The 23,943-nt window shown below is 41.6% G+C and overlaps 1 protein-coding gene across 8 annotated transcripts in view; it reads right to left on the bottom strand.

Annotated features, from left to right (window-relative positions):
• The window catches only part of PDE4DIP (phosphodiesterase 4D interacting protein), a 490,445-nt gene that overhangs the window by 160,859 nt on the left and 305,643 nt on the right, over positions 1–23,943 (bottom strand). For 7 of the 8 annotated variants that reach the window (XM_070746854.1, XM_070746855.1, XM_070746856.1 and 4 more), the window contains one exon: positions 7,949–8,163. The exons of the other annotated variant lie outside the window; for it this stretch is intronic. In XM_070746854.1, the coding sequence (XP_070602955.1) occupies positions 7,949–8,163 (215 nt within the window). The remainder of the gene's footprint in view (positions 1–7,948; positions 8,164–23,943) is intronic. 8 annotated transcript variants of the gene reach the window in all.

Below are 23,943 nucleotides of genomic sequence, written 5' to 3'. Positions count from 1 at the left end.
AGAAGGTGGGTCAGACTAGATGGCCACCGAGGTCCCTTCCCTCTCTATCATTCTGTAAGTCTCCTGAATGAGAAGGGGGTCAGACTAGATGGCCACCAAGGTCCCTTCCCTCTCTATCATTCTGTAAGTCTCCTGAATCAGAAGGTGGGTCAGACTAGATGGCCACCAAGGTCCCTTCCCTCTCTATCATTCTGTAAGTCTCCTGAATGAGAAGGTGGGTCAGGTCAGACTAGATGGCCACCGAGGTCCCTTCCCTCTCTATCTTTCAATGTGTGTGTTTTGTGTATGAAAAAGCAAACTGTCCCATTCTTTCCTTCCAAAAGTAGCATTTTGTAACAACCGTTCTGATTGGATGGTGGCGAAGTGTCCCATGTGGCCAAAAGGCCGTGGCTGAATTTGGATTTTTGTGGCCAAAGGGCTGGGGCCAAGAGCTAGGGGCCTTTGGGCGAGGGAGTGAAGGCAGCAGCCGATCAGCTGCTGCGGAGGAAAGAGCTTCATCCAACTGGCAGAGGCTAAATGTCCTAAACCCGGTCCAGAATCCATCTTGAACTGGCTGGCCCTTTCCATGGTCACCAATTCATGGTACTAGTAGATGCTTACTCAGGCTGGGTAGAAGTAGACATCCTACAATCCACGACATCGGAGAGTGAAATTAATGTGCTATCTCGACATTTTTCCACGCACGGGTTACCCGACCAGTTGGTAACCGACAATGGACCCCAGTTCACATCCTCACAATTCCAGGTATTTTTAGCCACCTTAGGAATTAGACAAATATTAACAGCCCCTTGGCATCCTAATAGCAACGGCTGGGCGGAACGGGCCGTGAGATCAACAAAAGAGGCCCTCGGCCGTCTCAAGGGTTTGGACTGGAGGAACAAGGTAAATCTCTATTTGATAACTCAGCATTCAACCCCCTGCCCCACCACAGGCAGGAGCCCAGCGGAGGCCCTTATGGGCCGACGCCTGCGTACTAGGTTAGATAGGATTCATCCCACATATACTCCTATTACATACAGGGAAACACCAAATTTCACGAGAGCATTTGTCCAAGGAGATCCGGTATACACCCGAAATTATGGGGGGGGGGGGGGGAGAACACCGTTGGGAGCCAGGTTGGGTCTCTGAAGTAACCGGCCCTTGTTCTTATAGGGTCCAACTAAGTGATGGATGGACCTGGCACCGGCACATAGATCAACTACGCCGCCGAACCTTAGAAGCTGCCACGCCGGTGTCACAAGCACCATCTGTCCCGCCAACCTGCACCACACCATTCGACTATACAGAGATCACTTCCTCCCCGGACAATCAATATCAAGGACCGATACCACAACCATTACACCAGGAAATACACACAGAAGATCAACCACAAACATTGTCTAGAGAAACAGAATCATCATTACCCCTACCAGGGACCGAACCCCGCCGTTTATCCAGGCCACACAAGCATCCCGCTTATTTAGAGGATTTTGTGTGCACCAATCAGGTGGGAAGGGGTGTTGTGTCCAGAGGACAGTTAGGCCTTGTACCCGCCCCACATTCCTTGGGCGGGAAAATACTGCAAGGTGATTGGTTGGCTCAGCCTGGCAGCCTGGCTTATATATAGCTGCCAGGCATGGCCATGTTTGTCTTGTGCTGTTCTGTAACCCATTACCTCTTGTTCAATAAAGAATCGTTCTTACCCATTGATTGCAGTCCTTCATTCCAGTAAGGATTTAACAGTTATGATGGTGGCAATGTCCCAGGGTTATGTGAACATCTTTTGGGATCTTCTGACAAGGAACTGCAGGGATTCACTTAACGACTGTGGCAAGAAAGGTGGTAAAGTGAGGCAGAACTCACTTTACCTAACCGTCTTACTCAGGAGATAGAAATGTGGGCCTCCATTGGGGTCAAAACAGAAGTTGAGGATTATCTGTCTGACCAATGCACTATTTTAAAAGCAGATCAGCAGATCAGGACTCCATTTTGAAGCTCCACAGAAAACATCTAGGGGGGAAGGCTTGACTTACAATGGTTCATTTACTGACCGTTCAAAGTCGCAACGGCCCTGAAAAAAAGTGACTTATGCCCCTTTATCACACTTAGAGCCTTTGCAGCAGCCCGATGATCACAGGATCAAAACTTTGCTGCCGTTTCATATTTATGACTGTTGCTGTGTGTGTTGCTGTGTGTCCTGAAGTCACATGACCCTCTTTTGTTAGTAACCGATCAACGCCCAGGCATGAAAATGTGCCACTGAGACATTATACTTTTCCGCCCACAGCGAAAAACAATTAGAGGGAACATTGACTGCAGGCAGCCGCTGCTGTGAGAGGCGCAGGGGTGGGCAGAGCATAAGGCGTCAGGAAGTCACCGTAACAGGCGCATGGGGGGGGGACGAATGGTGGTGAGCAAGGCGAACGGCAGCGGCAAGTGGCTACCTACCCCTTTTTTAGGCTATTTCCAGGGGTTTTTTTGTTTCTCGACATGCACAGATGCAAAAAAAATCCTGGAAATCTCATCCTCACGCAAGATTAGGCTTTGGCGCATGCGCAGCTGCTGATCCCACACGGAGCAGGCGTGCGTGGGGTACGCACAATCAGGGTGTAGGATCACGTTGGGGGGGCGCTCCCAGCCTCTTCCGGTAGGGCTGGGAATGGTAGCCTGCCCCTGCCTAAGACCCTCAATCACTCTCATTAAACATGTAATCCTCCATTTACAAATGCATTAGAACCTGCCAATTACATCTGTAACCTGGGAATTAGTTTGATTGAATCACATTAAATGAATATAATCACTTCCTTTTCCCAAACAGAGCTGGGCAGGTGGTAAAGTCTCTTTTTTTCCAAATGGAACTGAGGAGGGAAGCCTCCTTTCCCCAAATGGAGCTGTGAGGAGGGGGGAATGTCCTGTCCCCAAAAAGAGATGGGGGGATTTTCCCTTCCCCAAACGGAGCTTGGGGGGGAAGCCTCCTTTCCCCAAATGGAGCTGGGATGGGGGGGAAAGCCATGCATGTCCCAACAGTGCTGGAATTGAATCTGCAGAGATCTGGGATGGCAGTGGCTGCAGAAAGTGAGGAGAAAGCATGTGTATGTCTGAACTGAAAATCAGCTGGCTGGCGGGAGGCATGCACACATGCGTAGTGGAGCTGAGCTGGTCAGCAGCTTGCGTGCCTGAAAAAAGGGTTCCACATGGCACCTGTGGCACATATGCCATAGATTCTGCATCACAGCATTATATACCTGAAACATTGTGAAATGCAATCTGTTTAGAAAGAAGAAATTTGACAAGCCTAAGGTACAATGCTTGATAGCATTGAATTTTCCATGAAATGTTTAGAAAGACTTTTCCATGAAATGTTTAATTAAACATTCAGAATTTTTAAATCTGGCAATCGTATGTCAAAAATGGCTAAAATGATATGAATACCTTTGAAACACTGAATTCTGTGACATGGATATCAAGAACCACAAGAAGACAAAACTATATTAGTTGTTCAGTGAAGTGTCATTCTAACATTAATAAAGGGTTTCTCACAGACTCTCAAGCAAATATAAAAACTTGCTGGATTTGTGATTATCCCCCCTATATAGGAAGCTGTTCTTCTGTTAATGGAAGCAGCTATCTGTTAACATAGGTACTGTCTAAAAATTTAAAAAGTACCATTATATTGGAAACAGTAATAGCTGCATTTTAAAATCATTGTACTACCTCAGGGATCCTGAGCAGACTGGATATGGCCCATTGACCCAATGTGGTGGGATTTAGTCCCGCCCCTCACCCCATCCCTTGCCCCTCTCCTCCCAGCAACTTCTCGCATGGCTGGATTTTTCCAGCGGTTGGGGGCTCTGGAAGGAGATGCCTTGCCTACCGTAAGGCTGCACCACACACATCACCCCTCCTTCAGCTGTCACCATTATCTTCCACTATCCAGCCATACTTCCCAGTTCTGGTCATTTCAATGAGTCAATGCTCACTGCACTTCTACTGCTACAAAGGTAATGCTGAAGGGAGCAGGTGGGTGAGGAAGGGCCCACTGGTGGAGAAGTGTACTGAAGGGAGCAGGTGGGTGAGGATGGCCCACTGGTGGAGGAGTGTACTGAAGGGAGCAGGTGGGTGAGGAGGGCCCACTGATGGAGCCTGGGAGCATGTGCAGCCACATGCTCCCAGGCTGGAGAGTGGGCGAGTGAGAAGCTTCAGCCTGTTCCCCTCATCCCAGAACTATCAACTTCACACTCTCTCCTCTCTTCTAGTGCCCACCCTCTTCTTCACATGGGATTGTCCAGCAACGAGGAAGAAGGGGGAGAAGTGGGCAGTTGTTAGCAGAGAGGGGAGAGTGTGAGGTTGATACTTCTGAGATGAGGAGAGCAGGTTTAGGGTTTTCCTGCAGAGCCTGCAGGCTGCCTGTATTGTAATTTCCCACTGGCCAGCTGGTCTTTGGCTTGCTCACCTGCTGGCCAGATTAGCCTGGAAGTAGTACCTCTCCGGTTGCAGGCTGGATGTGGGGCCTGAGGTGGAGTGAAGGGCAAGTGGGCAGCCAAGAGGAGAGTGCTGCCCTCAGGCTCTGTAGAAATGCTCTAAACCAAAAGAATTCAAAGTTGGTGACAAATTTTACCTGTCTACTAAATACCTACAATCCAGACAATCTTCAAAGAAGTTAGGTCCAAAGTACGTTAGCCCTTTCCCTATCAGAAAAATTAATCCAATAACCATGAAATTTGAACTGCCAAAATGCTCAGATCAGGGCCACCATCAGGAATTTTGGGGCCCCATACAGCCTAAGTGTCTGCCCCCCCCCCCGCCATTTTAAAACCATTTTAAGTCGCCAAGCCACTCCATCCCCCGGGGATCATTTCCCGCTTCATGCCAAGCGAGGCGGTCCCATAGGCCAGTGTTTCCCAACCTTGGCAACTTGAAGATATCTGGACTTTAACTCCCAGAATTCCCCAGCCAGCGAATGCTGGCTGGGGAATTCTGGGAGTTGAAGTCCAGATATCTTCAAGTTGTCAAGGTTGGGAAGCACTGCCATAGGCTATTTCAGGAGGTGGGTTAAGCCAATTGTGTGGACTCATCCAGGAGAAAGAAAGAAGCGGGAGTGACAAGGGAAAGAAAGATCCTCCTGGCATCGGTCAGGCAGAACGAGGCTTATTTACAGCTCCTTGGCACTTCTCCCTTCTTGTTGACAAAACCATGTGCTTTCTAGCGAGGGGAGGGGGGAGGGGGATCCCACACCCGGCAGCCACCGGCGAGGAGCTGGAAAGGATGAGGGGAGAGAAAAAGCAGGGTACCAGCAGTCGGGCGGGTGTCTTGAGGGGGCACTCCCATCTGGAAGGAACGGAAGAAAGGCGAAGGCGAGCTATGAAGGAAGGAGGGAGGGTGGAAGGAAGGAAGGAAGGAAGGAAGGAAGGAATGGTAAAAGGGGTGATCAAGAGAGGAATGGGTGAATGAATGGACGGAGGGAGGGTGGGAAGGAAGGAAGGAAGGAAGGAAAGAGGGAAGGGACAGGAACAGAGGAAGGGTGCAAAGCAAGCAAGGAAAGGTGTGAAAGGGGAGAGTAAGAGAGGAAGGAGTGAAAGAAGGGAGTGAGGGAGGAAAGAAGGGAGGAAGGAGAAGGAAAGCAAGAAATGGAGGGAGGGAAGGAAAGAAAGAAAGAAAGAAAGAAAAAAAGGGGGAAGTGACAGGAACAATGGAAGGAAGGAAGGAAACTTATGAAAGGGGAGAGTAAGAGAGGAAGGACTGAAGGAAGGGAGGGAGGGAAGAAGGTAGGAAGGAGAAAGAAAAGAAGAAATAGAGGAAGGGAAGGTAAAAGAGAGAAAGAAAAAGAGCAAGAAAGAGAAAGAAAGAAAGAAAGGAAGGAAGGAAGAAAGAGAATGAAAGAGAAATAAAAAGAGAGAGGGGGAATGAAAGAAATGGAAGGAGGGAAGGAAGGAGAGAAAGAAAGAGAAAGAAAGAAAGAAAGAGAAAGAAAAAAGAATGAAAGAGCAAGAGAGAAAGAGAGAAAGAAAGAAAGAAAGAAAGAAAGAAAGAAAGAATCCCTGAACAACGCTTTTGTTTAACAACCACAATTTTGGGCTCAATTGCGGTCATAGGTCTTTCTTTCTTTCTTCCTTCTTCCCTCCCCCTTTTTCTGTCTGCCTATCTTCCTTCCTTTTTCTTTCCTTCTTCCGTCCCTTCCCTCCCTCCCTTTCCTTTTTTGTCTTTTTTCCTTCCTACCATCTTTCTTTGTCTCTCTTCCTTTCTACCATCTTTTTTTTCTTTCTTTCTGTCTTCCTTCTTTCCTAACTCCTTCCTTCCTTCCCTCTCTCCCTCCCTCTTTCCTTGCCGCCCAACTCCAACAGGACTCTGGGTGGCTCACAACAATCACAACAACTAAAAAGCAATATAAAATGTAACAACAATATAACAGCATATAGCATAAAATGCATAAATAACCCTTAAAATGCCTTGACACTGGCAATGAGTAAAATGCCAACTGTATAAGACAGGGACTTTAAGACAGAGGAGGGGGACACCCCTGCTCAGGTGCAGAGCACAAAGCAGGGCTAAGTCTCCAAATGAAAGATGCAGAGAACTACCGTAATTTTCCTGGAAGGCTTGAGCACCGGTGCTTTTCATTCTAGAAAAACAACTCAGCCTGGCATCCCCCTCCCCCTCCCCACCACGGAAATACCCATTGACAGGACGCCTGCCGGTGTCTCTTTTGGCTGCATCCACAGTTTACGTCACGCTCCCTTTAGCCTTCTGGGAGCCGTAGTGTCTCTTTAGGCAGAGCGGCTGAACCCGCCTCCTCGAAAAGACTACAACTCCCAAGAGGCACCGGGAGGGAAGTGTGGGCGAAGGGGGCGGGCGCCCGCAGAGTTAGTCATGGGAATATTAGAATGAAAAGGCAGCCAAGTCGGCAAAATAAAGGCGAGTGAGTGAGGGAAGGGAATGTCGGGAGGGAATGGCTCACTGCTTTTCCACCCAGCCAGCCCCTTCCCACTGAGACGAGGGGGTCATTCGACTGCGGGCCCCCCTGATTGTTCAATTTCGCCGGGCCCGTGACACCACTCCCAGTAGTACCGGTCTATCGGCGGCCCTGGCTCAGATGCATTCATCCAGTAGTCCATTGCAAATTATTAAAACTATCAACCACCTCTCCTTTATGCCCTGTCAGGAAACCACTGTCTGTTCCCACCCTGATTGAAGGAGAGCAACACTTTGAAGTCAATTCTTGCACAGACAGAGAAAAAAATCCAGTACCAAGTAGCTTGGAAAGACTTTCCCCTTAAAAGACAGTGTGGTAGACACTAAGCCCATAAGTGCCTCAAAACTGCTTCGAAAGTTCCATGATAGATATCCATATAAACCTCATTGAATGTCAAGAAACTAAGCCTACTTTCTCTCTCTCTTTTCTCTCCCTTCCCATTTTTCCCTCTCCATACAAGACTCACATCTCTGAAAAGGCAGGCAAAATGTTGGATGTCATATGCAACTTCTATGCTTTGCTGGCATCCTGTCATTAAATGCCAGGAATGGGAAAAAGGGGGAAAGGAATGTAGTGTAGTAGTATTGGTGGGAACGTAAATATAAAAGGTGAAAGGGGGAGGTTGACAGCCTTAATGGAATCCAGAAATGCCAAATCCAGAATACATCAGTCTTCTTCAAGGACACCTGGCCTGAGAATGGAATGTGAAACTGCACTGAGTCACACCAAACAGCCAAGCCATTCTCAAAACATCTGAATGGCATGCTATTGGACATTGATGAACTGGTCAAGAGGGAGAATATTCATATCTGACCTTTCTTTTGCTGCAACCCCTTCAGTAAAAGAACCTTTCATTCAAACTAAATGGAATCAAGGGTCTCTCTTTCCTAAGGACTGGAGAAAGCATAATAGTTTTTATGTTTCTATGTTGATACATATTGATTCCCCTGATAAGAACTTAGACTGCTGGATGCCCAGATATTTGGGGGTCAGTCTTACTTTAGCTGAGAAATGGAAGAGAACCCAGCTTCCTCAATCTGCTCTTTTAACTCCTGTAGCTCTTCTTCCAGTTTCTTTTTCTGTTTCAAAACATGCGAAACCATCGATTTTGGAGACTGAAGCATTACTTGCTGGTTGCCTTCACTCTTTAAAGTCAGTAGAGCAGGATAACTGGAATGACTCTTCAGATTGTCATCAATATGTCTCTTAACATTCTAGAATGTACAGATATAATAAAAAAGTTATTCCTAATGACTTAATCTAAATTTTCTGAAAACAAATGGCTAAATCAGCCATAGAGGATTTTGGGGTGTCCATGCTTTTGCTAAACTACAGCTACTGGCTCTTCCCATCTGAGGTTTGGGGGCATGGCAGACCTGGGTTGCTACCAGTTCCAGTGAGCCAGTCCACAGAGTTACTACCTGTTGTATAGAACCGGGAGGAATCCACCTATGATTGTATGCCAGTGCCACCAGCTCCCTGTCTTGGTATTAAATAAATATATACACAATTGTAACAATAAAAATGCCTTCAATGCAATAACAAAAACTCTACATAATTTAATAGTGAGAAGCATCAATGAATATTTAAAGAAACAGCAAAAACTAGAGCAATATTTTGTAATCTACATTATTTGCCTAAGAGAGAAACTGTAGTCAGTCAGTTTTATTTCAGTTATTAACTAATTTTATATAATAAAAAACATAGAAATAAAATAAAAGCAAAAATAAATAAAACAACATGGATTAAAAGATAAGTTAAACACAGCCAACCCAGGTGAAATTTTGTCAGTTTAGATAAATCATGTCAAAGACTGAAACTATTAGCACTAAACCTCTGTGTAGAGACCATAGGACAATGATGACGAATGTATGGCACACATGCCGCAGGTGGTAAGCGGAGCCATATCTGAGGGCACATGAGGCGTTGCCCTATGTCAGCTCCAGCGCACATATGCACACTGGCCAGCTGATTTTTAACCTTATTTTCAGCCATTTTCACTCTCCTCAGGCTTTAGGAAAGCCTCTTGAATTCTGGGGATGGCAAAAATGGTCCAATAGGTTCCTTTTCACTATCAGAGGTCTTTAAGAACTTCTTTGGCTTTGGACAGTTGCAACCAGGCCTCCCACACTTCGGCACATTTCTTCTGTAGCCAGCAAGGCTTTTCTAAAGGCCACTGTAGCTGACAACATAGCTCCAGATTGATACAGAGCTCTGTTATCAAGTACACAGCCTTTCAGGAAAGGTCTTTAGGAAAGGGCCATAACTGATCACAGAGCTCCAGATCAATCTGGAGCTCTGATATTGGCTACAGGGGCCTTAAGGCAGTGATGGCGAATCTATGGCATGGGTGCCACGGATGGCATGTGGAGCCATGTCTGCTGGTGTGCAAGCCATTACTCTAGCTCAGCTCCAATGTGCATGTAATGTGCTGGCCAGCTGATTTTCAGCTCACCTGGAGGCTCTGGGAGGGCATTTTCAGCTTCTGGAGAGTCTCTGGGGGGTAATGGGGAGGGCATTTTTGCCCTACCCAGTCTCCAGAGAAGCATCTGGAGCAGGGGTGGGCAATTAATTTTGCCAAAGGGCCGCATGAGAAATTGGGATGGTTTTAGAGGGCCGGACTACTATAATTAACTCAGTTCTATCCAATACTGTATATAGTATACATATGCTATCTTTTCATAAACAAACCGTATATTAAACAATGCAAAAATTTACAATACAATGAAAATATGGAGGACCTAATTACATCACTATTTAATGATGAGATGATGAACTGCAACCAGCAGGGGATACAAAAAATAAATAAAAAAGAAAAGGGTTTGGTTCAAAATTCTGCTCAGATTAAAGAAATTGGAGTTTGAGAAGGGTTGATTAAGCTTGGAGTATTGTTTTGTTTGCTCTTTTTTTAACTAATAATTTTTTATATTTAGATATATGAATTTGGGAATTGCTGATCCATTTTAATAAAGTTAGAAGTATTGATTATAATAAGATATGTAGTAGGTGATACTGATTTGGATTAATGCATAAATGGAATTGAATTTAGAATTGTTGGGGAGATTAATGATCTTAATGATTTTAATTGATTGAAAATAAAGAATATTTAGATTTTTTTCCTTTTTTTTCTTTTCTCAAATTGACTGAAATTTAAGATCAATAATTAAGTAAGAAATGTAGATAGGTATTAGTTGGCTAAATGTTAGATGGATTGAAATATTTTTTAAATTTGGGATTAGGTAAATGTACTATTTAGAGGGGGAAAGAAATCTGAAATTCGTATATGTTTATGTTTTGTTTTTAATTTTCTTTTGTTAACATCTGATTGGCTATACAAGGTTTTCTTGGTTTATAGAAAAATGTATAAGGAAAGAAGGAAGCACTTTGGCATAATGGTTAATAAGTTAGAAAATATAATTGGTGTTGTACTTTTTGAAGGAACATTAAGGAGGGAATTTAATTAAAAGAAAATGTAACTGAATGACAAAATTAGGAAAAAAACTTTTGCAGCTCTTTTGATGATTGATATTAGTTACTAACAAAACATCACATTTTATTCATGGAAAATTAGATGACACACTGTACTGTTTGAAAGTATGTTGAGAGAAAAATAAAAAAAATACACCCCCCCAAAAGTCCTTCCTTCCTTGTTCCCTCTATTTCTCCTTCTTTTTTCTTTCTTTCCTTCCTTCCTTCCCTCCCTCCCATCTTCCTTCCTCTCCACTTCTCTTTCCCTCGCTCTCTCCCCCTTTTCTTTCTTTCTCTTTCTGTTTTCCCTCTCTCTCATTCTTTCCCTCAAGGTCTTTCTCATTTCTGTGTATTTCTCCCTCTCTCCCCCCTTCTCTCTCTCATTTGTTTCTCCTCCCTTTTTGCTCTCATTCTTCTCACCTTAATTTCTGTTTTTCTCTCTCTTTTTTTCTTTCTCTGATCGTAATCCAGAAGATGCAGGACCCGGAAGGAGGCGCGGGAAGAGGCAGGCTCTCTTCAGGTGGGGGATGCAGTTGCGGTGGCAGGCAAAGAGCCATTTTCTTCGGGGAGGAGCCATGTGCCTCTGGGGGGGAGGCTGAGTATGAGTTTTAAAAAGAAATGCAGAGGGAGGGTGAGGCAAGAGCTCCAGTTTGGGCAGTGCCATCACCCAAGCAACGGGAGTGACCACCTCTTTCCCCCCACAGGATACACACACACACACACTCCTGCAGCACTCTTGCCTTTCCCTCCCTCTGTCTTTCTCTTTAAAGCTCGCGGCGGAGCGCTCAGCTTCCTCCCCCCCTTGGCACATGGTGGGGCACAGAAGTTCGCCCTGAGGCAGAGAGCCCATGGGGGTTTCTCCCCAGCCAACAGTTTGGGAGGGGCAGATCAGCCGTTGTGTGGGGAGAAACGGCACCAGCTCCACTGTGCGGGGGTGGAAAACCCCGCGCGTCATTTGGTTTTTGCCTGCACGGCCATAGATAGCGGGTGGGCCAGATGCAGCCCACGGGTCATCCCTTGCCCAGGTCTGATCTGGAGCCTGGAGAGGGCAACAAACGAACCTAGCTGGCCCACCAGAGGTTGAGAAATGGGCTGTTTCAGGCCTCCAGAGGGCCTCCAGGGGGGGCAGGGGAGGCCTTCTCCAGGCATTGAATTATAGGTGTCAGCACTTGCAAATGCATGATAGTTCACACACACATGCTTTTGGCACCTGAGGAAAAAAAGATTCACCATCACTGCCTTAAGGAAAGCCTTGCCAGCTGCAGAAGAAATGGGCCAACTTTGTCAGGCAATTATCTGAAGGTAATTGGGCCATTTTTCGCCATCTCCAGGGTTCAGGAGGCTTTCCTGAACCCTGGGGAGAGTGAAAAACAGTCAAAAGGAACAGCCTATTGGAGGTTCAGAGGCTTCAGTGAGGCCTGTACACATGTGTGGGAGGAGGGCATTGCATTGCACATACACCCTTTTGGCACCTGAGCTGAAAAAGGTTCACCATCACTGCCATAGAAAGTATAGGAAGAATCATATAAACAGGAAAATTATCAGCTATTGTTACTATTTAAGTAACACCATTTAAACAAATCAAACTCTTCCAACTGAAATTCCATTTAATCTTGCTATTAAACATCTGGTGACTTGATAAGAGACTGAATTTCACTGAACAATTAGACAATAATTGAAATAAAAAAGTAATTATGGCTTGGATATTGAGCTAATGAAATATGATAATTTCCAGACTGATAACTTGAATAAATTGAATGAATAGATCACTGAACTTTCTTTTTTTTTTTCAAAAATCTGACTTCCTGAAAAACATTTGATATTTATGCTACACCCCTTCAAATGTCAGAATCATAGAGATGGAAGTGATCTTGAAGGTTTTCTCCTAAATCTGGCTCTGAATCTAATTTGCAACCACCCCAAGTCTTTGAAGAGGGGCGGCATACAAATCCAATAAAATAAATAAATAAATATAGTTTAATGCTCTGTAATTGTTTTTTTAAAATCTCAATGTAATCCTTGAATTCTTTCCAGGCAATTTGAAGAACAGGGCAACTCGGAACCAGTTTGTGCCAGTACCCAAGGCCATGCACCCTGAGATTAGTCCAAACATCTCAGTGTTCTCAAAACATGTAGATCAGTGATGGCAAACCTTTTTTGTTCACATGCCCAAAGTGTGTGTATGACATATATTGTATAATCAATAAAACATCTGTAAGTCAGTTATGTACAAAATATACAGGAAATAACAAAGTAGTTAACATTTCAGTTTGGACAGGCTGACATTGGGAAGGAAAGGAAGTTTGAGCTAAGACAGGCTGACATTGGAAAGGAAAGTACAATTGTTATGATAAAAATATCAGGGGATTTCCATGTCAGGAAACCACCCATTATGATGCCAAAATGTTATGTAACGTGGACTGTCCATTACGTAGGAGGAGTGAGAAAGTTGTTCATCTGCAAATGTATTTAAACCCTGTGTTCAGATATACAAGCTGCTTATCTTCAGCCCAAACTAAGACCTTTTGCAAAAGTTATTACTTTATTAAATGTCTGTATATTGTTTAGTGGGTTCCTTGTTATTTCTTTGAGTTCTTTCTCTCAGTAATCAATCTTCGCATATTAATTCAACGTTTTCTCTACATTTTTGGAGAGTCTTAAAAAAACACCTCTTTTATTTGGGGATAGGTCTCTACTGTAGAAGTTGAAACTAGTCTCATCAAGTTCCAGTTCTCTGTTCACGAATAGCTCATTAGTGCTTCTTCTTTGGTTGCCCCAGCTTCCATCCAGCCATAATAGCTAGTTCTCTTCTTTGTTGGTCTGGTGGGTGTTCTAGGTACGGCTACATTTCCCACAAATTCTCCAAAAGACCCAATCTTCAAAACAAGCAATCTATTTATTCTTCTTTACGGCAGTTTATATGCATGGAAATATAGTCAGGAAAAATGCAAACAGCATGGCTGGGGAATTCTCTATCGGCTGGGAACTAATAGCTTTAACATTAACATTCTATTCTGAATAGCTTGGAGATAACAGACTTCAGGCTACTGGGCGATAGCAAACAATTCAGCGAAGCTTCTTCTGACTTATTTTGAACAGCCTCTCACAAATCTTTACTGTTTTCTTTCAAGGGCGCTACTGAAAACTACACCATTCTTTTTCAGCGCAGTTGTCAGACCACACCTACATTTCCATCTGAATCCTGGAAATGACATCTTCAAACCACAGAGCTACTAAATGTGGATTAATACCTCTTACCTTGAATCTCTTCTCTTATTATTATTTTTCTTCTATATCTCAGATCTAACCACTCATTGCCTAATACCTCATGATCACTATCTGACAGGGACCCACTTTCCATTGTAACATCAGCTCCCTGAGGCACTCCTAAATCACTGTCAACTTCACTCTTGGCTTCCCTTCCATCTGATAACCTCCTTAACTCCTGCACCTGGATCCAATAGGGAGTCACCACTTTCCTGCAATCAGTACCCTTCCAGGGTGACTTTGGCCTGTTAGGGCTCCTAGTGAAGAAGAGACAGCCGAGGTTCATAGAACCCCACTATTCTCAACTGTCTTGCTGTAACACCAAACCAAAAATCTGTCCAGTCTCTTCTTGAAAGCCTCCAGTGATGAATCACCCAAAACTTCTGAAGCAAGCTGTTCCATTGTTTGATTGCTCTCACTGTCAGAAAATTACTCCTTATTTCTAGGTTGAAATTTCCCTTGATCAGTTTCCATCCATTGTTCCTTGCCGGTCTTCAGGCGATTTGGAGAATAGGTTGTCCCCCTTCTCTCTGTAACAGCCCCTCAAATATTGGATCACTGCTATCATGTTACCCATTGCACATACACCATGTTGGACTTGATGACCCACATGGTCCCTTCCAACTCTAACAATAAATAAATTAAATAAAATAAATAAATACCCCAATCCTTCTCTTCACTAGCTATGCCCAGTTCTTGCAACAGTTCTTAACATAAGTTAGCCTCCAGGCCTCTTGCTCTTTTCTACATTCTTTGTAGTGTCTCACCATCTTTTTTAGACTGTGGTGACCAAAACTGGATGCAGTATTCTAGGTGTGGCATTATTAAGCTTCCCCTGGGGAGGGGATCTCTTCCAGGCTTTCCCTGATCAGTATTGATTACTGGTTAGGTCAATTTCTACTGTTGTTTATTGTTTATTAATAGAGTTGAAAGGGACCGTTAGGTCATCGAGTCCAACCCCCTGCCTGAGCAGGAAACCCTACAGCACCCCAGCCAAATGGAAGTCCAATCTCCTCTTGAAGGTGTCCAGAGTTGGGGAGTTCACCACCTCCCCTAGCAGGCAGTTCCATTGGTTGATCGCTCTGACCGTCAGGAAGTTCTTCCTTATTTCCAGGTTGAATCTCTCCTTGGTCAGCTTCCAACCATTGTTCCTCGTCCGGCCCTCTGGTGCCCTGGGGAATAAAGAGACACCCTCCTCACCGTGGCAACCCCTCAAGTATCTGTAAACTGCTATCATGTCCCCTCTAGACCTTCTTTTTTCTAGGCTGTCCATGCCCAGTTCTCTCAATCTCTCTTCGTAAGTCTTTGTTTCGAGTCCTCTAATCATTTTGGTTGCTCTTTTTTGCACCTTCTCCAGAGTTTCGATGTCTTTTTTGTAGTGAGGTGACCAAAATTGGATGCAGTACTCCAGGTGGGGTCTGATCAGGGCGTAGTAGAGTGGTATTAGTACTTCCCTGGTCTTGGAGCGTATTCCTCTGTTGATGCAGCTTAGGATTGAGTTGGCTTTTTTGGCTGCTGCTGCACATTGCTGACTCATGTTTAGTTGATTGTCCACCAAGACTCCAAGATCTCTTTCGCAGTCACTACTGCTGAGTGGGGTATCTCCCAGGCTGTATGTATGTCTAGGGTTCTTTTTGCCGAGGTGGAGGACTCTGCATTTGTCGGTGTTGAACCTCATTTTGTTGGTATGGGCCCACTGTGATAGTCTGTCTAGGTCTTCTTGTACTCTGAGCCTGTCCTCAAGGGTGTTGGCTATCCCCGCCAGCTTGGTGTCATCTGCAAATTTTATTAGTTCCCCTTTTATTCCCTCGTCCAGGTCGTTGATGAAGATGTTAAAGAGTACAGGACCCAGGACAGAGCCCTGTGGTACTCCACTGTCTACTTTTTTCCATGTGGATTTGGTGCCGTTGAGGACAACTCGTTGGGTGCGGTTGGTCAGCCAACTGTTTATCCATCTACATGTGTAGTAATCTACTCCATTTTTTTCTAGTTTGTTGATTAGGAGATTGTGGTCGACTTTATCGAAAGCCTTACTGAAGTCCAAGTATGTGAGGTCCACTGAGTTGCGTTGGTCAACTGACTTGGTTATGGTGTTGAAAAATGATATGAGATTGGTTTGGCATGATTTGTTTCTGATGAATCCGTGCTGGCTATTGGATATGATCTTGTTTGTTTCTAGGAAGTGGGTAAGTTGTTTTTTGATTATTTTCTCCAGTATTTTTCCAGGTATAGAGGTCAGACTGATTGGTCTGTAGTTACCTGGGTCGGTCTTTTTGCCTTTTTTGTGGATGGGGACTACGTCAGCTCGCTTCCAGTCTTCCGGTAGGTCTCCAGTGATCCAGGATATTTGGTAGATGAGGAGGAGTGGTTCCGCTATGGTGTCTGCCAATTCTTTTAGGACTTTGGGGTGAAGTCCGTCTGGCCCTGGTGATTTGTATTCGTTGAGTTCCCTCAGGTAGTCCCTCACTATGCTTTTGTCTATGTTGAGTTCGGTTCTGGGGCAATTTGTTGCAGTTAAATTGCAGATTGGTTGGAGGGAGGTTCCCTTTTGTGTGAAGACTGATGCAAAGTAGGCGTTGAGTAGCTGTGCTTGGTCATTGCTGTCTGTGATTTCTCTACCCTCTTCGTTTTTTAGTGTGACCAGTCATGAAGGCAGTTTGGCTGTACTCAGCTACTGATCTGTGGTCTTACTTCATGATTCTGATGCAGTTACAGGTTTTTTGGTCTGCTAGGTAGTCCTTGAAATTATGGCAGACAGCTATCATGAAATGGTCAAAATTCTGCAATTCAGGGGATTGGCATTGTGTAGGGTCACCATTCCCTGAGCAGTCACCCCTTGCATGGCTAGGGTGATGACTGAAACTTGGATGCCCTAGTTTGGAAATCCCTCCCATACTCTTTTTAAAAAAATATTTTTAAATTTTATTTGACATACCAACATACAAACAACATTAAACATTTACAATTCCCTATATGCATAAAAAAAATTAATCTTTTACAATTCTATTTACTATACATTATGTATCTTTACTGCTCGTTTCCCTTTTTCTTTTTCTTCCCCCCCCACCCAATTGTACAATTTCTCCCACACTCTGTAGTAGTCCTTGTTTTGTTGATTTTGTATTTCATACATTAATTTGCTTAATTTGGCGCAGTCTAACATTTTTTTTTATCACCATTTCTTCATTTGGAGTCTTTTCTTGCTTCCATACTTGTGCAAATGCCAATCTTGTTGATGTAAGTATATGATTTATTAAATAATAGTTTTCTTTACTGTGTTGGCCTCTAATTATTCCTAATAAATACATTTCTGGTTTTGTCTTTAATTTATAATCCAATATTTCTTCCAGCCATGTCTAAATTTGGGTCCAGAATTTTCTTGCTTCCGTGCATCGCCACCAAATGTGATAATATGTTCCTACCTCTTTTTTGCACTTCCAACATTTGTTGCTTACATTCACATTTATTTTGGCTAAGCGTGCTGGCGCGTAGTGCCATTGGAAAAACATTTTATAGAGATTTTCCTTGTAGGGTATTGATAGTGTCATCTTATAATTTACTGTCTTTTTTAAAAAAAAATTTAAAATTAATTTTTAACAAATTTATATTACACACAACATAAAACAGTGCATAGTGAAATGTGCCCACCACCCAGACACACACACATTCCCCACCACCAAATCGGGGGTATTTCTTGTATAGTCCACTTGACCCAAGAGCAATATATCTATTTACATATTATAGAGTGATTCTAATTTATTTCTTGTAGCTTGATCTCGGATTCTGCTTGTCATATATTGTCTTACCTTGTCCCACCGTCCCATCAGTTATCCCAACTCAGTTTCATTATCCGAATTTATCCTTTTATCCATTATTTCAAATTGAATATGGTCCACCATGTACCTATACCAATTTTGCATTGTCCATTTTGTCGCATCCTTCCAACCCAAAACTATTACTGCCTGAGCGCTTTCTATTGCTGCTTTTTTTATTTCTCTAAATTCTCCCATCACATTGCTTTTAACTAGTACTGCCATTTCCTTAGTGATTGTCCATTGTATATTTAGCATTCTATTGATATCCTCTTTCACTTTTTGCCAAAATTCCTGCACTATCGGGCATTCCCAAAACATATGCATAAACACTCCTTTGTCTTGACACCCATGCCAACAATTCCCCCTGACATTCTGCTGAAAGTGTGCGAGTTGAACAGGAGTAAAATACCACTTATGTAATGTTTTCCTTCTCATTTCCCTGATTCTTGTATTTTCAATTTTCCTTATATTCTCTACTATATTTTCCATCTCTTATACCTCTACTTGTATCTCATTTTGCCACCATTTAGTCAATCCTTCAATCATGTCCCCATCTGACTGCACTAGCAATTTATATATATTGGTTGCTTGCGCCTTTATACCCTCACTTTTTTCTCTTATTATTTTCTCTAACCCTGTCTCCTCCCTCCATAGTACTTCTTTATTCTCCCTTTCGTTAAGGTATTTACATAGTGCATTTATTTGTAGCCACCTTCCCTAACCTAACCACCATTCTATACGGTTTCTACTTGGCCTGCCATCCTTCTCATATAACTGTTCTATCTTAGTTATCACTCTTCCCTTCAATTCTCCTATAACCCTATTTAAGTTCGTTTCATTATCTCTATTTATTACATAAAGCGATGACAGTTTAGATTTATATAATCCTATTTTCCCCAGCCATTTTTTCCAAATTTCCATAGTCCCTTTCATGGAGCCTATTAATTTACCTAAGTCGCTCCTGTTCCACTTTGTAAAGATTAATTCTCTATTCTTCATCCCGTTTATCTGTTTTTCCAATTTCACCCATTTATTTTCACATAATTGCAACTCCATTAACCTTTCCATTTGAAAAGCTTCCCTATACAGCTCCAAACAAGAAACTCCCCATCCCCCCTCTTTTTCGTTTGCAATTAACCACTTTTTCCTTATTCTTGGTCTCTTATCTTCTTCAATCCAATAATTTAGTTTTTTGTCCCACTCTTTAACCTTACATGCCGATAGCCCCCCCGACAGCACCTGAAATAGGTACATCATTTTGGGAGCTATCATCATTTTTAAAGCTCTTATTTTAGAGAGTCTCCTTAGCTTTTCTCTTTCCAGCTCCTCTTCTGTTTCAACATTTTCCTCCATATTAATCTATAATTCATCTCTTCAATTTTCACTGGGCTTTTCAATAACCAAATTCCCAAATATTTTATTTTTTTAAGTCCTAATTTCAACCCTGATTCTTTCCTGATTTCTATCTGCTCTCTCGGACCTGTATTTAAACACATAATCTCTGATTTTTCCATATTAACCGACAGTCCCGATTCCTGTTTAAACTCTTGTAAGATATTTGTTATACCTTTAATCATCTCCATCGGGGCCTGGGTCAATATAATTGTATCATCTGCAAATAAATTTATTTTCATTACTAATTCCCCTATTCTATATCCTGCCCAAGTGTTATCTTGTCTTATCTTATTAGCTAATATCTCTATTGCTATTACAAATAATTTGGGAGATAAAGGATATCCCTGCTTGGTGCTGTTTAATATTTTAATACTCTGCGTTCTTTGTCCATTCACTCTTATATACGCTTCATTCCCTTTATAAATCTCTTTTATAATTTCACAAAATTTCCCCCCCATATTTAGTTCATTACATAATTTATATAAATAGCTATGGTTAACTTTATCGAATGCTTTATACACATCTAATTTCAAAATTCCCAATTTCCTTTTAGTAACGGTAGCATGCTGCATCACATTCATTACATTTCTAATTGGTTCGCTTATTTTCCTTCCCTTCATGAATCCATATTGATCCTCTTCAATTATTTTTGATAAAATATTTTCTAATCTATTTGCCAATATTTTCATAAATATTTTATAATCCTGATTTGCCAAACTGATCGGACGGTAAGACCCAGGCTCTCTTAAATCTTGACCCATCTTCGGAATAGTAACAATTTCTGAAAGCTTCCATGTCTGCGGGATATCACGATTTAACAATATATTATTAAACAATTTCCCCAAATGCGGCAACAATACATTCACATAAGTTTTATAAAATTCCCCTGTAAACCCATCCGGGCTTGGTGCTTTGGCTTGTTTTAACCCTTTAATTACTCTAGCAATTTCATCTTGTGTAATTTCTGCATTCAAAATTTGTTTATCTTCTTCACTTACTATTTTCCCAACCTTGAGGACTCCTATCTTCACTTGCTCCTCTTTATACAAATCTTCATAATATTTCTTCTAACTGCTCATTACCATATCTAACCACCCCACTAGTGTCTCTCAATGCTAAAATACATGATTTTTCTTTCCTCTTCTTCAGATATCTCGCCATTTGCTGCATTGATCTTGTCCCCCAACTCTGCATTTTTTATCGCATCATCATTCTCATCTTGTTCCATTTGATCTCATCATACACCATCAATTGTTTCTTTTTCAATTTCAATAAACTATTCCAATCTCTACTTTTAGTTAATCTTAACTGCTCTTGTATCAAATCTATTTCCCTTATCTTCCTTTCCCTCTCTCTACCCCACCTCTTCCTAATATCGGCTTCCATACATATACATTGTCCCCTCATAAAAGCCTTACATGCATCCCACACAATTGATTGTTTAATACCACCTGCATCATTAATTCTAAAATATTCAGATAACTCTGTTTGCAATTTCTCCTTATCTTGTTCCCTAGGAGTTACAACTGCATTATATCTCCAAATTCTTTGATTGCGTTCCTGACCTATTTCCAATTCTGCCAATAGTGGGGCATGATCTGATAACCAAATACTTTTAATATCTACTTTTTTAACTTGTATATTGCCAGCCCTATTCATTAATATATAGTCTATGCAGCTAAATGTATGATATCTTGCTGAATAATATGTAGTTCTGTTTGAAATATCTGCATGAAGATCCACCATATTAAGTCTGTTTAAATGTAACATCCTGCTATTTGCAGTCCCATTTGTTAATTGCATATTAAAATCTCCTGCAAAAAAAGTTGAGCCCTCCATAAAGTTGTCTAACTTCCTCTTAGTATTTATTATAAATTGTTTTGTTTTCACATTTGGGGCATAAATTGCTGCTAATGTCAGCTTCTTTTGATTTATTTTCCCTTTAACAAATATCCACCTTCCTTCTCTGTCTTTCTGAATTCCAACCTCTTCAAAATAAACCCTCTGATGAATCAGAATTGCTGTACCTCTACTATTTTGCGTTCCTCTAGATTCAAACACCCATTTCCAATTTCTATCATTAATCAATTTATCCCTTCCTCCCTGTCTTTTATGTGTTTCTGTCAAAATCATAATATCCACCTTATATTGCTTAGCCATCCTTAATATCCTAAAACATTTCAAATCCGATCCCAAACCATTCACATTTAAAACCATTATCTTACACTCCATCATAATATACCAAAATCACCCTTTTCCCCTCTTGTTTTACCCTTGGTTTATTTCCCCCCCCTTTCTTTACCCATATTACCCCCCCCACATGCCTCCCCCGTGCTCCCCCCACCAAGTGGGGGGAAGACAAGAGAAGCCCTTGTGCATTCATGAGGCACATTCTCTTGATTGCGTTCTCACTCAACTAGCTCCTCTTTCAACCCCTTTTAATTGTAATAAAAGAGAAATCTTCTCCTCCCCCCTCCTTTCTTCTTTAAATAATTCCTTCTTTAACTTTAACTTCTTTAACCCCCTTTTTCTCCCCCTTAGACTTCCCCCACCGAATAACAAATATACAGGAATCCCAAGGCATCTCCAAAAAAAAAAATACAACAAGATAAGGAGACCCAAACAACATCACTTTCTGGCTCTCTTCTCACGCTGAGCTCGTGTTTTTCTCTGCTTCTTTCTAATGGCCTCCACCTGCCCGGTTAACTCCTTCAGCTGCTTTTCCCTTCGTCTTTCCTCATCGTCTGGGGTACTACGACCGTCAAAGAACTCCTCTCCTTCTTATGCTTGTGCTTCAGCTTCATCAAACTTAATCCCCAGTTGATCCAATAAAGCCTTTCCCTCCTCCAATGTACGTGCTCTGTACATTTTATTTTCTTGGAACACCAAAATAGCAACTGGGTACCCCCAAGTGAACCTTCTTCCACTTTGATATAAACGGCTTGCAATTGGTTTTAAAGCAGCTCTCGCTCTCAAAGTTTCCCAGGAGAGATCCCTCAGAACTCTTATCTCATTTCCATCTTGTTTAAGGCACGTAGAAGTCTTCAAAGATTTGTAAACCATCTCTGCTTTTTTTTCACTGAGGAAAGCCACAACAATGTCTCTCTGCCTCTCCCTATCTCTTCGTGCTGCCGCCCAGTGGACTCACAATAGATCTTCCAAGCTGACTTGAATGCCTGCTTGCTTATGTATCCAAGCACATACTGCTTCCATTAAGTTTGAATCAGAGGCAAAGTCCATTCTGAACCCACGCAGACACAAATTTCTTCTTCTCTGATGGTCCTCCAGATTAGCAATTCTATCATTCATTTATTTAATTAATTCATCATGATCCTTCACTTGTTTTTCAACTTTTTGTATCTTTCCAGCAGAAGATTCCTCCTCCTTTTTAATTTGCTTAACTTCTGAAGCCAAATCACCCAATGTAGTTTCTACTTTAATAAATCTCTGCTCAAATCCAGAACAAATGTCCAGCAATTTATCCAGTTTTTTTTCAATGTTCGCTTAGCTGGAAACATCTTTTTCTTTTTTCCCTCCCTCCGCCATTTTAAGATTTATTGTACTCACTTATCACTTCCTTGTTATAGCAAAAGAACCTCCGTCTTTGCTTGAAACCGTAAATCTTTAAATTCTCTTTGATGTCCGTAGATTCCTGTACCTCCTATTTTTTTCTAAGAAGGATTTATAGTATTTTTAAGGGAGAGAAATCCCTTTACATTATATATTAGTTCGGAGCCAGAGGTGAAGTGCCTAGAAATCAAGTCGGCACATGCGCAATCATCTTATAATTTACTGTCCATAATTTTTCCCAGTCTTCCAGTTGGATCGTATAGCCAAAGTTGGTCATCCAGGCTATCATGTTGTGTTTTACTATTTCTTCAATATTTTCGTAGTTTAGTAGATAGTTATACATTTTAGTAATGAATTTTTTATCTGGGCCTGTTAATATTTTATCTATTTCTAAGTGTCACAATGCAGAAATACAACAAATATATCAGTAATCCTTATACTTTAAAATTTATATGTATGAATACTTTATGTATACCTTATCAATGCTTAAGAGAGAAAACTTTCAATAATCCTTATTCTTATTTTTAAAAATAATTCCTTTAAAATTTCTTTCTATTTCAAGAGAAAAAAATATATTAATAATATATAATATATGGTAGCAAATCAATCTCAATTAATTTATTAGTCTTAAAAAATAAAAAGGAGAGAAAGAAGAAAAAGCAGCAGAGGGAAAGAAAAGTGAGAGAGGGAAGAAAAGAAGAAAGAGGAAAAAAAAGAAAAAAGAAAGGAACACCACCACAGGGAGAGAGGGGAGGATCAAGGAATATTTAGCAATTCACTTATCTCAAACAATTTCTATTTTAAAATTTATATTGATATCTATTAATATACTTAATGCCTAGAACAAGAAAAAACAGGAGTAATGTAAAAAAAGGAAAAGACAAGACAAGATATCAAAAGTACAACAATAATATACTTATAATCTTCTTTTAAATGTGGAAATCCTTGTTGATTGAAGTTCTATGTAATTTTCCCAGTCCTTTTATAATTATTTTCAAAGTCTCAAAATGCCAAATAATACCAGAAAATAGAATTAAATTGAATTTGTACAGTCTAATATTCCAATCGTTAGGCCAAGTCCAAGTCTTGTTAAAGCTTATGCCAAAGACCAAAGTCTAATATTTTTTCCAAATCAAAGTTATTGAATTTAGTTCAGTTCCAAACTTTATTTTAAAGTAGTCCTTCGAAGGCAGCCAAAGGAAAGCAGAGGGGGAAAAAAGCAAAAAAACCCCCAACAATCTCTTCTTTACAGCAAATCCAAGGAAAAAGCCAATAATCCAGTAACAGCAACTCCAATTACGATCACTCGAACAGTATAAATCCTCTTGTTTAATTCATCAGTCGCAAATTCATCAAATCATTAAGTTGTTTAATTATTTGCAGGTTTATTTCATTTTAAAGTTGGAAATTGAAACAAAGGAAACATTATCCCTCTGCAAACAAAAGTAGTGCCCGGGATTCAATGTTATTCTGTAGACT

Source organism: Erythrolamprus reginae, chromosome 3 (genome assembly GCF_031021105.1).
Source record: "Erythrolamprus reginae isolate rEryReg1 chromosome 3, rEryReg1.hap1, whole genome shotgun sequence".
In the NCBI taxonomy this organism is placed as follows: domain Eukaryota; kingdom Metazoa; phylum Chordata; class Lepidosauria; order Squamata; family Dipsadidae; genus Erythrolamprus; species Erythrolamprus reginae.
The sequence above is the reverse complement of the archived record's forward strand: the minus strand, read 5'-3'. Positions and strand labels throughout refer to the sequence as shown.